Source organism: Limanda limanda, chromosome 8 (assembly GCF_963576545.1).
Source record: "Limanda limanda chromosome 8, fLimLim1.1, whole genome shotgun sequence".
Classification (NCBI taxonomy): Eukaryota; Metazoa; Chordata; class Actinopteri; order Pleuronectiformes; family Pleuronectidae; genus Limanda; species Limanda limanda.
In genome coordinates this window covers 8785585-8799648 of record NC_083643.1, presented here as the reverse complement: position 1 = coordinate 8799648, position 14064 = coordinate 8785585, and the positions used below count along the sequence as shown (strand labels likewise).

Sequence of the window (14064 nt, the reverse complement as noted above, 5' to 3'; positions counted from 1 at the left end):
CAATAACTGGAGAGTGGTCTATATACACGGATATTTAATGGAAATAAAGACACATCAACTGGCATTAAAATACCAGACAAATACTGTACATTCATAACCTCTTTAAAATGTCTTGATTCTTACATTTAGGTGCGTTATAAACTATATGTAAATGTTCTTCTGATAGATTCAGCATCTTTTTAGTTTTAGATGTTGACAAAGATTAACTTATTGCTGGAATAACTTTAACTGCTACAAACATGAATTTTCTCAAAATTAATCAGGAAACTGCAACTGTGTGTGTTTAATCGACAGATGTTGACGACAGGAAGTGGAGCTTACTTGTGAATGAAGTGAAAGTGTAAGGGTCTCCTTGTGTCTTATTGTCTCCAGCTACAGCGATGACGGTTATGGTGTGGTTAGAACCAGAGGTCAGCTCTGACAACACAGCAGAGGTGTTGTTTGTTAACATTGTCTTCCGCAGCCCTCCACCATTGTGCCACTCCAACCTGTACATGAACACCTGACCAGGAGGCGCGGGCCAGGTTAGAGAGATGGAGGACGTGGTTGAGGACACAGTAGGTTGCCAGATTATACCTGGCTCTAATGGAGGAGAGGAGAAGGGAGGAAAGGAGAGACAGGAGACAATTTAAAATTGATCAAAACACAAAAACCATCAACATAACACTTAAAACATAATACATACACAAAAGAAAGAAAAACTATGATGTGGAAAATTATGTTCATCATCTTACTTGTGTAATGAAAAATCTCTGTTAAAATGGAAGCTCTTACTTGTGTAACTCAATGTCTGCTCCTCCGTAGATTCACTTCCTGACGCCGCTATTACTCTGACACTGATATTATATTTATTTCCTGGCTCCAGGTCAAGTATATCAGTGCTGTTGCTGTCCACTGTTGTTGTCTTAACAAGACCCCCTGTGATGTTGTAGGTTTCAACCACATATTTGTAATAAAGCTTGGCTCCAACAGGGTACGACCATTTCACTGCGACTGAGGTGGTGGATCGAGGGCTGGCTGCAACGTTCAGCACAGGATTGGGCTCTAGGATGATGTCGTGGAGAGATGATGGAAATGTTAGTGAAAGCGAGAGAGTAAGAGATGTCCCTCACATTCTTCATGATGCATCATGTATATGCTATAGGATATGCAGTTTTTGTCGCGGCTAAGCAGACAAAGTAATACATTTTGAAAAATACTATTACAGTACAAAATAGACTAAATCTCTTCAAGAGAAAGAGACGTTTGTACTTTTGTGGCGCCCTGTTTCAAGTAAAAGGAGAATTAGTTATATTAAGGGACTTGAGGATTTTTTCATATTGTACTTCACTGTCCTCAGGTAGGGTAGATAATATGGTGACTAATGTTTGACAGAGGTAATGGTCAGATGCATATATAAACAATTAATAAAAGGTTTATATATATTGTAAGGACATTTAGGGGTTTACTGATATGAATTAGTATAAAACAAGGCAGCAATTACTGGAGAGTGGTCTCTAACCACGGATAATTAATGGAAATAAAGACACATCAACTGGCATTAAAATACCAGACAAATACTGTACATTCATAACCTCTTTAAAATGTCTTGATTCTTACATTTAGGTGCGTTATAAACTATATATACATGTTCTTCTGATAGATTCAGCATCTTTTTAGTTTTACATGTTGACAATGATTACCTTATTGCTGGAATAACTTTAACTGCTACAAACATGAATTTTCTCAAAGTTAATCAGGAAACTGCAACTGTGTATGTTTAATCGACAGATGTTGACACCAGGAAGTGGAGCTTACTTGTGAATGAAGTGAAAGTGTAAGGGTCTCCTTGTGTCTTATTGTCTCCAGCTACAGCGATGACGGTGATGGTGTGGTTAGAACCAGAGGTCAGCTCTGACAACACAGCAGAGGTGTTGTTTGTTAACATTGTCTTCCGCAGCCCTCCACCATTGTGCCACTCCAACCTGTACATGAACACCTGACCAGGAGGCGCGGGCCAGGTTAGAGAGATGGAGGACGTGGTTGAGGACACAGTTGGTTGCCCGATTATACCTGGCTCTAATGGAGGAGAGGAGAAGGGAGGAGAGGAGAGAGAGGAGCCAATTTAAAATTGATCAAAACACAAAAAACATCAACATAAAACATAAAGCGAAAGAAAGAAAGAAAAACTATGATGTGGAAAATTATGTTCATCATCTTACTTGTGTAATGAGAAATCTCTGTTATAATGGAAGCTCTTACTTGTGTAACTCAATGTCTGCTCCTCTGTAGATTCAATTCCTGACGCCGCTATTACTCTGACACTGATATTATATTTATTTCCTGGCTCCAGGTCAAGTATATCAGTACTGTTGCTGTCCACTGTTGTTGTCTTAACAAGACCCCCTGTGATGTTGTAGGTTTCAACCACATATTTGTAATAAAGCTTGGCTCCAACAGGGTACGACCATTTCACTGCGACTGAGGTGGTGGATCGAGGGCTGGCTGCAACGTTCAGCACAGGATTGGGCTCTAGGATGATGTCGTGGAGAGATGATGGAAATGTTAGTGAAAGCGAGAGAGTAAGAGATGTCCCTCACATTCTTCATGATGCATCATGTATATGCTATAGGATATGCGGTTTTTAGCGGCTAAGCAGACAAAGTAATACATTTTGAAAAATACTATTACAGTACAAAATAGACTAAATCTCTTCAAGAGAAAGAGACGTTTGTACTTTTGTGGCGCCCTGTTTCAAGTAAAAGGAGAATTAGTTATATTAAGGGACTTGAGGATTTTTTCATATTGTACTTCACTGTCCTCAGGTAGGGTAGATAATATGGTGACTAATGTTTGACAGAGGTAATGGTCAGATGCATATATAAACAATTAATAAAAGGTTTATATATATTGTAAGGACATTTAGGGGTTTACTGATATGAATTAGTATAAAACAAGGCAGCAATTACTGGAGAGTGGTCTCTAACCACGGATAATTAATGGAAATAAAGACACATCAACTGGCATTAAAATACCAGACAAATACTGTACATTCATAACCTCTTTAAAATGTCTTGATTCTAACATTTAGGTGCGTTATAAACTATATATACATGTTCTTCTGATAGATTCAGCATCTTTTTAGTTTTACATGTTGACAATGATTACCTTATTGCTGGAATAACTTTAACTGCTACAAACATGAATTTTCTCAAAGTTAATCAGGAAACTGCAACTGTGTATGTTTAATCGACAGATGTTGACACCAGGAAGTGGAGCTTACTTGTGAATGAAGTGAAAGTGTAAGGGTCTCCTTGTGTCTTATTGTCTCCAGCTACAGCGATGACGGTGATGGTGTGGTTAGAACCAGAGGTCAGCTCTGACAACACAGCAGAGGTGTTGTTTGTTAACATTGTCTTCCGCAGCCCTTCACCATTGTGCCACTCCAACCTGTACATGAACACCTGACCAGGAGGCGCGGGCCAGGTTAGAGAGATGGAGGACGTGGTTGAGGACACAGTTGGTTGCCCGATTATACCTGGCTCTAATGGAGGAGAGGAGAAGGGAGGAGAGGAGAGAGAGGAGCCAATTTAAAATTGATCAAAACACAAAAAACATCAACATAAAACATAAAGCGAAAGAAAGAAAGAAAAACTATGATGTGGAAAATTATGTTCATCATCTTACTTGTGTAATGAGAAATCTCTGTTATAATGGAAGCTCTTACTTGTGTAACTCAATGTCTGCTCCTCTGTAGATTCAATTCCTGACGCCGCTATTACTCTGACACTGATATTATATTTATTTCCTGGCTCCAGGTCAAGTATATCAGTACTGTTGCTGTCCACTGTTGTTGTCTTAACAAGACCCCCTGTGATGTTGTAGGTTTCAACCACATATTTGTAATAAAGCTTGGCTCCAACAGGGTACGACCATTTCACTGCGACTGAGGTGGTGGATCGAGGGCTGGCTGCAACGTTCAGCACAGGATTGGGCTCTAGGATGATGTCGTGGAGAGATGATGGAAATGTTAGTGAAAGCGAGAGAGTAAGAGATGTCCCTCACATTCTTCATGATGCATCATGTATATGCTATAGGATATGCGGTTTTTAGCGGCTAAGCAGACAAAGTAATACATTTTGAAAAATACTATTACAGTACAAAATAGACTAAATCTCTTCAAGAGAAAGAGACGTTTTTACTTTTTTGGCGCCCTGTTTCAAGTAAAAGGAGAATTAGTTATATTAAGGGACTTGAGGATTTTTTCATATTGTACTTCACTGTCCTCAGGTAGGGTAGATAATATGGTGACTAATGTTTGACAGAGGTAATGGTCAGATGCATATATAAACAATTAATAAAAGGTTTATATATATTGTAAGGACATTTAGGGGTTTACTGATATGAATTAGTATAAAACAAGGCAGCAATTACTGGAGAGTGGTCTCTAACCACGGATAATTAATGGAAATAAAGACACATCAACTGGCATTAAAATACCAGACAAATAATGTACATTCATAACCTCTTTAAAATGTCTTGATTCTAACATTTAGGTGCGTTATAAACTATATATACATGTTCTTCTGATAGATTCAGCATCTTTTTAGTTTTAGATGTTGACAATGATTCACTTATTGCTGAAATAACTTTAACTGCTACAAACATGAATTTTCTCAAAGTTAATCAGGAAACTGCAACTGTGTATGTTTAATCGACAGATGTTGACACCAGGAAGTGGAGCTTACTTGTGAATGAAGTGAAAGTGTAAGGGTCTCCTTGTGTCTTATTGTCTCCAGCTACAGCGATGACGGTGATGGTGTGGTTAGAACCAGAGGTCAGCTCTGACAACACAGCAGAGGTGTTGTTTGTTAACATTGTCTTCCGCAGCCCTTCACCATTGTGCCACTCCAACCTGTACATGAACACCTGACCAGGAGGCGCGGGCCAGGTTAGAGAGATGGAGGACGTGGTTGAGGACACAGTTGGTTGCCCGATTATACCTGGCTCTAATGGAGGAGAGGAGAAGGGAGGAGAGGAGAGAGAGGAGACAATTTAAAATTGATCAAAACACAAAAAACATCAACATAAAACATAAAGCGAAAGAAAGAAAGAAAAACTATGATGTGGAAAATTATGTTCATCATCTTACTTGTGTAATGAGAAATCTCTGTTATAATGGAAGCTCTTACTTGTGTAACTCAATGTCTGCTCCTCTGTAGATTCACTTCCTGACGCCGCTATTACTCTGACACTGATATTATATTTATTTCCTGGCTCCAGGTCAAGTATATCAGTGCTGTTGCTGTCCACTGTTGTTGTCTTAACAAGACCCCCTGTGATGTTGTAGGTTTCAACCACATATTTGTAATAAAGCTTGGCTCCAACAGGGTACGACCATTTCACTGCGACTGAGGTGGTGGATCGAGGGCTGGCTGCAACGTTCAGCACAGGATTGGGCTCTAGGATGATGTCGTGGAGAGATCATGGAAATGTTAGTTAAAGCGAGAGAGCAAGAGATGTCCATCACATTCTTAATGATGCATCATGTATATGTTATATGATATGCAGTTTTCGTCGCTGCTAAGCACACAAAGTAATACATTATTAAAAAAATACTATTACAGTACAAAATAGAGTAAATCTCTTCAAGAGGAAGAGACGTTTGTCCTTTTGTGGCTTCCTGTTTCAAGTAAAAGGAGAATTAGTGATATTAAGGGACCTGAGGATTTTTTTTATTGTATTTCACTATCCTCAGGTAGGGCAGATAATATGGTGACTAATGTTTGACAGAGGTAATGGTCAGATGCGTATATAAACAATTAATAAAAGGTTTATATATATTGTAAGGACATTTAGGGGTTTACTGATATGAATTAGTATTAAACAAGGCAGCAATTACTGGAGAGTGGTCTATAAACACGGATAATAAATGGAAATAAAGACACATCAACTGGCATTAAAATACCAGACAAATACTGTACATTCATAACCTCTTTAAAATGTCTTGATTCTTACATTTAGGTGCGTTATAAACTATATGTACATGTTCTTCTGATAGATTCAGCATCTTTTTAGTTTTACATGTTGACAATGATTAACCTATTGCTGGAATAACTTTAACTGCTACAAACATGAATTTTCTCAAAGTTAATCAGGAAACTGCAACTGTGTATGATTAATCGACAGATGTTGACACCAGGAAGTGGAGCTTACTTGTGAATGAAGTGAAAGTGTAAGGGTCTCCTTGTGTCTTATTGTCTCCAGCTACAGCGACGACGGTGATGGTGTGGTTAGAACCAGAGGTCAGCTCTGACAACACAGCAGAGGTGTTGTTTGTTAACATTGTCTTCCGCAGCCCTTCACCATTGTGCCACTCCAACCTGTACATGAACACCTGACCAGGAGGCGCGGGCCAGGTTAGAGAGATGGAGGACGTGGTTGAGGACACAGTTGGTTGCCCGATTATACCTGGCTCTAATGGAGGAGAGGAGAGGAGAGGAGAGAGAGGAGAGAGAGGAAACAATTTAAAATTGATCAAAACACAAAAACCATCAACATAAAACATTAAACATAATACATTAATCGGAAGAAAGAAAAACTATGATGTGGAAAATGATGTTCATCATCTTACTTGTGTAATGAGAAATCTCTGTTAAAATGGAAGCTCTTACTTGTGTAACTCAATGTCTGCTCCTTCGTAGATTCACTTCCTGACGCCGCTATTACTCTGACACTGATATTATATTTATTTCCTGGCTCCAGGTCAAGTATATCAGTGCTGTTGCTGTCCACTGTTGTTGTCTTAACAAGACCCCCTGTGATGTTGTAGGTTTCAACCACATATTTGTAATAAAGCTTGGCTCCAACAGGGTACGACCATTTCACTGCGACTGAGGTGGTGGATCGAGGGCTGGCTGCAACGTTCAGCACAGGATTGGGCTCTAGGATGATGTCGTGGAGAAGATGATGGAAATGTTAGTTAAAGCGAGAGAGCAAGAGATGTCCATCACATTCTTAATGATGCATCATGTATATGTTATATGATATGCAGTTATCGTCGCTGCTAAGCACACAAAGTAATACATTATTAAAAAAATACTATTACAGTACAAAATAGAGTAAATCTCTTCAAGAGGAAGAGACGGTTGTACTTTTGTGGCTTCCTGTTTCAAGTAAAAGGAGAATTAGTGATATTAAGGGACCTGAGGATTTTTTTTATTGTATTTCACTATCCTCAGGTAGGGTAGATAATATGGTGACTAATGTTTGACAGAGGTAATGGTCAGATGCATATATAAACAATTAATAAAAGGTTTATATATATTGTAAGGACATTTAGGGGTTAATTGATATGAATTAGTATTAAACAAGGCAACAATTACTGGAGAGTGGTCTCTAAACACGGATAATTAATGGAAATAAAGACACATCAACTGGCATTAAAATACCAGACAAATACTGTACATTCATAACCTCTTTAAAATGTCTTGATTCTTACATTTAGGTGCGTTATAAACTATATATACATGTTCTTCTGATAGATTCAGCATCTTTTTAGTTTTAGATGTTGACAATGATTAACTTATTGCTGGAATAACTTTAACTGCTACAAACATGAATTTTCTCAAAGTTAATCAGGAAACTGCAACTGTGTATGTTTAATCGACAGATGTTGACACCAGGAAGTGGAGCTTACTTGTGAATGAAGTGAAAGTGTAAGGGTCTCCTTGTGTCTTATTGTCTCCAGCTACAGCGATGACGGTGATGGTGTGGTTAGAACCAGAGGTCAGCTCTGACAACACAGCAGAGGTGTTGTTTGTTAACATTGTCTTCCGCAGCCCTCCACCATTGTGCCACTCCAACCTGTACATGAACACCTGACCAGGAGGCGCGGCCCAGGTTAGAGAGATGGAGGACGTGGTTGAGGACACAGTTGGTTGCCCGATTATACCTGGCTCTAATGGAGGAGAGGGGAAGGGAGGAGAGGAGACAGAGGAGACAATTTAAAATTGATCAAAACACAAAAACCATCAACATAAAACTTAAAACATAATACATAAAGCAAAAGAAAGAAAAACTATGATGTGGAAAATTATGTTCCTCATCTTACTTGTGTAATGAGAAATCTCTGTTAAAATGGAAGCTCTTACTTGTGTAACTCAATGTCTGCTCCTCTGTAGATTCACTTCCTGACGCCGCTATTACTCTGACACTGATATTATATTTATTTCCTGGCTCCAGGTCAAGTATATCAGTGCTGTTGCTGTCCACTGTTGTTGTCTTAACAAGACCCCCTGTGATGTTGTAGGTTTCAACCACATATTTGTAATAAAGCTGGGCTCCAACAGGGTACGACCATTTCACTGCGACTGAGGTGGTGGATCGAGGGCTGGCTGCAACGTTCAGCACAGGATTGGGCTCTAGGATGATGTCGTGGAGAAGATGATGGAAATGTTAGTTAAAGCGAGAGAGCAAGAGATGTCCATCACATTCTTCATGATGCATCATGTATATGTTATATGATATGCAGTTTTCGTCGCTGCTAAGCAGACAAAGTAATACATTATGTAAAATACTATTACAGTACAAAATAGAGTAAATCTCTTCAAGAGGAAGATACGTTTGTCCTTTTGTGGCACCCTGTTTCAAGTAAAAGGAGAATTAGTGATATTAAGGGACCTGAGGATTTTTTTTATTGTACTTCACTATCCTCAGGTAGGGCAGATAATATGGTGACTAATGTTTGACAGAGGTAATAGTCAGATGCATATATAAACAATTAATAAAAGGTTTATATATATTGTAAGGACATTTAGGGGTTTACTGATATGAATTAGTATTAAACAGGGCAACAATAACTGGAGAGTGGTCTATATACACGGATAATTAATGGAAATAAAGACACATCAACTGGCATTAAAATACCAGACAAATACTGTACATTCATAACCTCTTTAAAATGTCTTGATTCTTACATTTAGGTGCGTTATAAACTATATGTAAATGTTCTTCTGATAGATTCAGCATCTTTTTAGTTTTAGATGTTGACAATGATTACCTTATTGCTGGAATAACTTTAACAGCTACAAACATGAATTTTCTCAAAATTAATCAGGAAACTGCAACTGTGTGTGTTTAATTGACAGATGTTGACGACAGGAAGTGGAGCTTACTTGTGAATGAAGTGAAAGTGTAAGGGTCTCCTTGTGTCTTATTGTCTCCAGCTACAGCGATGACGGTGATGGTGTGGTTAGAACCAGAGGTCAGCTCTGACAACACAGCAGAGGTGTTGTTTGTTAACATTGTCTTCCGCAGCCCTCCACCATTGTGCCACTCCAACCTGTACATGAACACCTGACCAGGAGGCGCGGGCCAGGTTAGAGAGATGGAGGACGTGGTTGAGGACACAGTTGGTTGCCCGATTATACCTGGCTCTAATGGAGGAGAGGAGAAGGGAGGAGAGGAGAGAGAGGAGACAATTTAAAATTGATCAAAACACAAAAAACATCAACATAAAACATAAAGCGAAAGAAAGAAAGAAAAACTATGATGTGGAAAATTATGTTCATCATCTTACTTGTGTAATGAGAAATCTCTGTTATAATGGAAGCTCTTACTTGTGTAACTCAATGTCTGCTCCTCTGTAGATTCACTTCCTGACGCTGCTATTACTCTGACACTGATATTATATTTATTTCCTGGCTCCAGGTCAAGTATATCAGTGCTGTTGCTGTCCACTGTTGTTGTCATAACAAGACCCCCTGTGATGTTGTAGGTTTCAACCACATATTTGTAATAAAGCTTGGCTCCAACAGGGTACGACCATTTCACTGCGACTGAGGTGGTGGATCGAGGGCTGGCTGCAACGTTCAGCACAGGATTGGGCTCTAGGATGATGTCGTGGAGAAGATGATGGAAATGTTAGTTAAAGCGAGAGAGCAAGAGATGTCCATCACATTCTTAATGATGCATCATGTATATGTTATATGATATGCAGTTTTCGTCGCCGCTAAGCACACAAAGTAATACATTATTAAAAAAATACTATTACAGTACAAAATAGAGTAAATCTCTTCAAGAGGAAGAGACGTTTGTCCTTTTGTGGCTTCCTGTTTCAAGTAAAAGGAGAATTAGTGATATTAAGGGACCTGAGGATTTTTTTTATTGTATTTCACTATCCTCAGGTAGGGTAGATAATATGGTGACTAATGTTTGACAGAGGTAATGGTCAGATGCATATATAAACAATTAATAAAAGGTTTATATATATTGTAAGGACATTTAGGGGTTTACTGATATGAATTAGTATTAAACAAGGCAGCAATTACTGGAGAGTGGTCTCTAACCACGGATAATTAATGGAAATAAAGACACATCAACTGGCATTAAAATACCAGACAAATACTGTACATTCATAACCTCTTTAAAATGTCTTGATTCTTACATTTAGGTGCGTGATAAACTATATGTACATGTTCTTCTGATAGATTCAGCATCTTTTTAGTTTTACATGTTGACAATGATTAACCTATTGCTGGAATAACTTTAACTGCTACAAACATGAATTTTCTCAAAGTTAATCAGGAAACTGCAACTGTGTATGTTTAATCGACAGATGTTGACACCAGGAAGTGGAGCTTACTTGTGAATGAAGTGAAAGTGTAAGGGTCTCCTTGTGTCTTATTGTCTCCAGCTACAGCGACGACGGTGATGGTGTGGTTAGAACCAGAGGTCAGCTCTGACAACACAGCAGAGGTGTTGTTTGTTAACATTGTCTTCCGCAGCCCTCCACCATTGTGCCACTCCAACCTGTACATGAACACCTGACCAGGAGGCGCGGGCCAGGTTAGAGAGATGGAAGACGTGGTTGAGGACACAGTTGGTTGCCCGATTATACCTGGCTCTAATGGAGGAGAGGAGAGGAGAGAGAGGAGAGAGAGGAAACAATTTAAAATTGATCAAAACACAAAAACCATCAACATAAAACATTAAACATAATACATTAATCGGAAGAAAGAAAAACTATGATGTGGAAAATGATGTTCATCATCTTACTTGTGTAATGAGAAATCTCTGTTAAAATGGAAGCTCTTACTTGTGTAACTCAATGTCTGCTCCTCTGTAGATTCACTTCCTGACGCCGCTATTACTCTGACACTGATATTATATTTATTTCCTGGCTCCAGGTCAAGTATATCAGTACTGTTGCTGTCCACTGTTGTTGTCTTAACAAGACCCCCTGTGATGTTGTAGGTTTCAACCACATATTTGTAATAAAGCTGGGCTCCAACAGGGTACGACCATTTCACTGCGACTGAGGTGGCGGATCGAGGGCTGGCTGCAACGTTCAGCACAGGATTGGGCTCTAGGATGATGTCGTGGAGAAGATGATGGAAATGTTAGTGAAAGCGAGAGAGGAAGAGATGTCCATCACATTCTTAATGATGCATCATGTATATGTTATATGATATGCAGTTTTCGTCGCTGCTAAGCAGACAAAGTAATACATTATGTAAAATACTATTACAGTACAAAATAGAGTAAATCTCTTCAAGAGGAAGAGACGTTTGTCCTTTTGTGGCACCCTGTTTCAAGTAAAAGGAGAATTAATGATATTAAGGGACATGAGGATTTTTTTTTATTGTACTTCACTATCCTCAGGTAGGGCAGATAATATGGTGACTAATGTTTGACAGTAGTAATGGTCAGATGCGTATATAAACAATTAATAAAAGGTTTATATATATATTAGAAGGACATTTAGGGGTTTATTGATATGAATAAGTATTAAACAGGGCAACAATAACTGGAGAGTGGTCTCTAAACACGGATAATTAATGGAAATAAAGACACATCAAGTGGCATTAAAATATCAGACAAATACTGTACATTCATAACTTCTTTAAAATGTCTTGATTCTTACATTTAGGTGCGTTATAAACTATATTTACATGTTCTTCTGATAGATTCAGCATCTTTTTAGTTTTAGATGTTGACAATGATTAACTTATTGCTGGAATAACTTGAACTGCTACAAACATGAATTTTCTCAAAATTAATCAGGAAACTGCAACTGTGTATGTTTAATCGACAGATGTTGACACCAGGAAGTGGAGCTTACTTGTGAATGAAGTGAAAGTGTAAGGTTCTCCTTGTGTCTTATTGTCTCCAGCTACAGCGATGACGGTGATGGTGTGGTTAGAACCAGAGGTCAGCTCTGACAACACAGCAAAGGTGTTGTTTGTGAACATGGTCGTCGGCAGCCCTTCACCATTGTGCCACTCCAACCTGTACATGAACACCTGACCAGGAGGCGCGGGCCAGGTTAGAGAGATGGAGGACGTGGTTAAGGACACAGTTGGTTGCCCGATTATACCTGGCTCTAATGGAGGAGAGGAGAAGGGAGGAGAGGAGAGAGAGGAGCCAATTTAAAATTGATCAAATAACAAAAACCATCAACATAAAACTTAAAACATAATACATAAAGCGAAAGAAAGAAAAACTATGATGTGGAAAATAATGTTCATCATCTTACTTGTGTAATGAAAAATCTCTGTTAAAATGGAAGCTCTTACTTGTGTAACTCAATGTCTGCTCCTCCGTAGATTCACTTCCTGACGCCGCAATTACTCTGACACTGATATTATATTTATTTCCTGGCTCCAGGTCAAGTATATCAGTGCTGTTGCTGTCCACTGTTGTTGTCTTAACAGGACCCCCTGTGATGTTGTATGTTTCAACCACATATTTGTAATAAAGCTTAGCTCCAACAGGGTACGACCATTTCACTGCGACTGAGGTGGTGGATCGAGGGCTGGCTGCAACGTTCAGCACAGGATTGGGCTCTAGGATGATGTCGTGGAGAGATGATGGAAATGTTAGTTAAAGCGAGAGAGCAAGAGATGTCCATCACATTCTTAATGATGCATCATGTATATGTTATATGATATGCAGTTTTTGTCGCCGCTAAGCAGACAAAGTAATACATTTTGAAAAATACTATTACAGTACAAAATAGAGTAAATCTCTTCAAGAGGAAGAGACGTTTGTCCTTTTGTGGCACCCTCTTTCAAGTAAAAGGAGAATTAGTGATATTAAGGGACCTGAGGATTTTTTTATTGTATTTCAGTTATCCTGAGGTAGGGTAGATAATATGGTGACTAATGTTTGACAGTAGTAATGGTCAGATGCGTATATAAACAATTAATAAAAGGTTTATATATATTGTAAGGACATTTAGGGGTTAATTGATATGAATAAGTATTAAACAGGGCAACAATAACTGGAGAGTGGTCTCTATAAACGGATTATTAATGGAAATAAAGACACATTCACTGACATTAAAATACCAGACAAATACTGTACATTCATAACCTCTTAAAAATGTCTTGTTTCTTACATTTAGGTGCGTTATAAACTATATTTACATGTACTGCTGACAGATGCAACTTTTTAGTGTTAGATGTTGACAATGATACATTTTTTTGATTGCTGGATTAACTTTAATGGCTACAAACATGAATTTTCTCAAAATGAATCAGGAAACCGCAACTGTGTATGTTTAATCGGCAGATGTTGACGACAGGAAGTGGAGCTTACTTGTGAATGAAGTGAAAGTGTAAGGGTCTCCTTGTGTCTTATTGTCTCCAGCTACAGCGACGACGGTGATGGTGTGGTTAGAGCCAGAGGTCAGCTCTGACAACACAGCAGAGGTGTTGTTTGTTAACATTGTCTTCCGCAGTTCTCCACCATTGTGCCACTCCAACCTGTACATGAACACCTGACCAGGAGGCGCGGGCCAGGTTAGAGAGATGGAGGACGTGGTTGAGGACACAGTAGGTTTCCCGATTATACCTGGCTCTAATGGAGAAGATGAGAGGAGAGAGGAGGAAAGGAGAGAGAGGAAACAATTAAAAATTTTATCAAAAAACAAAAACCATCAACATAAAACATAGAGCAAAAAAAAGTGTGTAGAATTCAACCACATCTAGAGGTGAAGTTGAAGTTGACCTATGATAGTCTTCAGTTTAGATGATCACACACTAGTGAAAATATCACTAGGATTATGTCATATTCAATTTC

The 14064-nt window shown here is 38.7% G+C and overlaps 1 protein-coding gene across 10 annotated transcripts in view; it reads right to left on the bottom strand.

Annotated features, from left to right (window-relative positions):
• LOC133008611 (receptor-type tyrosine-protein phosphatase beta-like) overlaps positions 1-14064 on the bottom strand; it is a 40845-nt gene that overhangs the window by 12587 nt on the left and 14194 nt on the right. For 3 of the 10 annotated variants that reach the window (XM_061075839.1, XM_061075840.1, XM_061075847.1), the window contains exons 5-23: positions 13582-13842; positions 12558-12827; positions 12104-12364; positions 11078-11347; positions 10625-10885; positions 9600-9869; positions 9156-9416; positions 8133-8402; positions 7679-7939; positions 6654-6923; positions 6196-6456; positions 5172-5441; positions 4728-4988; positions 3707-3976; positions 3263-3523; positions 2242-2511; positions 1798-2058; positions 775-1044; positions 322-582 (exon numbers count right to left, since the gene is read on the bottom strand). In XM_061075839.1, the coding sequence (XP_060931822.1) occupies positions 322-582; positions 775-1044; positions 1798-2058; positions 2242-2511; positions 3263-3523; positions 3707-3976; positions 4728-4988; positions 5172-5441; positions 6196-6456; positions 6654-6923; positions 7679-7939; positions 8133-8402; positions 9156-9416; positions 9600-9869; positions 10625-10885; positions 11078-11347; positions 12104-12364; positions 12558-12827; positions 13582-13842 (5040 nt within the window). The remainder of the gene's footprint in view (positions 1-321; positions 583-774; positions 1045-1797; positions 2059-2241; positions 2512-3262; positions 3524-3706; positions 3977-4727; positions 4989-5171; positions 5442-6195; positions 6457-6653; positions 6924-7678; positions 7940-8132; positions 8403-9155; positions 9417-9599; positions 9870-10624; positions 10886-11077; positions 11348-12103; positions 12365-12557; positions 12828-13581; positions 13843-14064) is intronic. The other 7 variants (XM_061075843.1, XM_061075846.1, XM_061075842.1 and 4 more) reach the window with 7 other exon arrangements.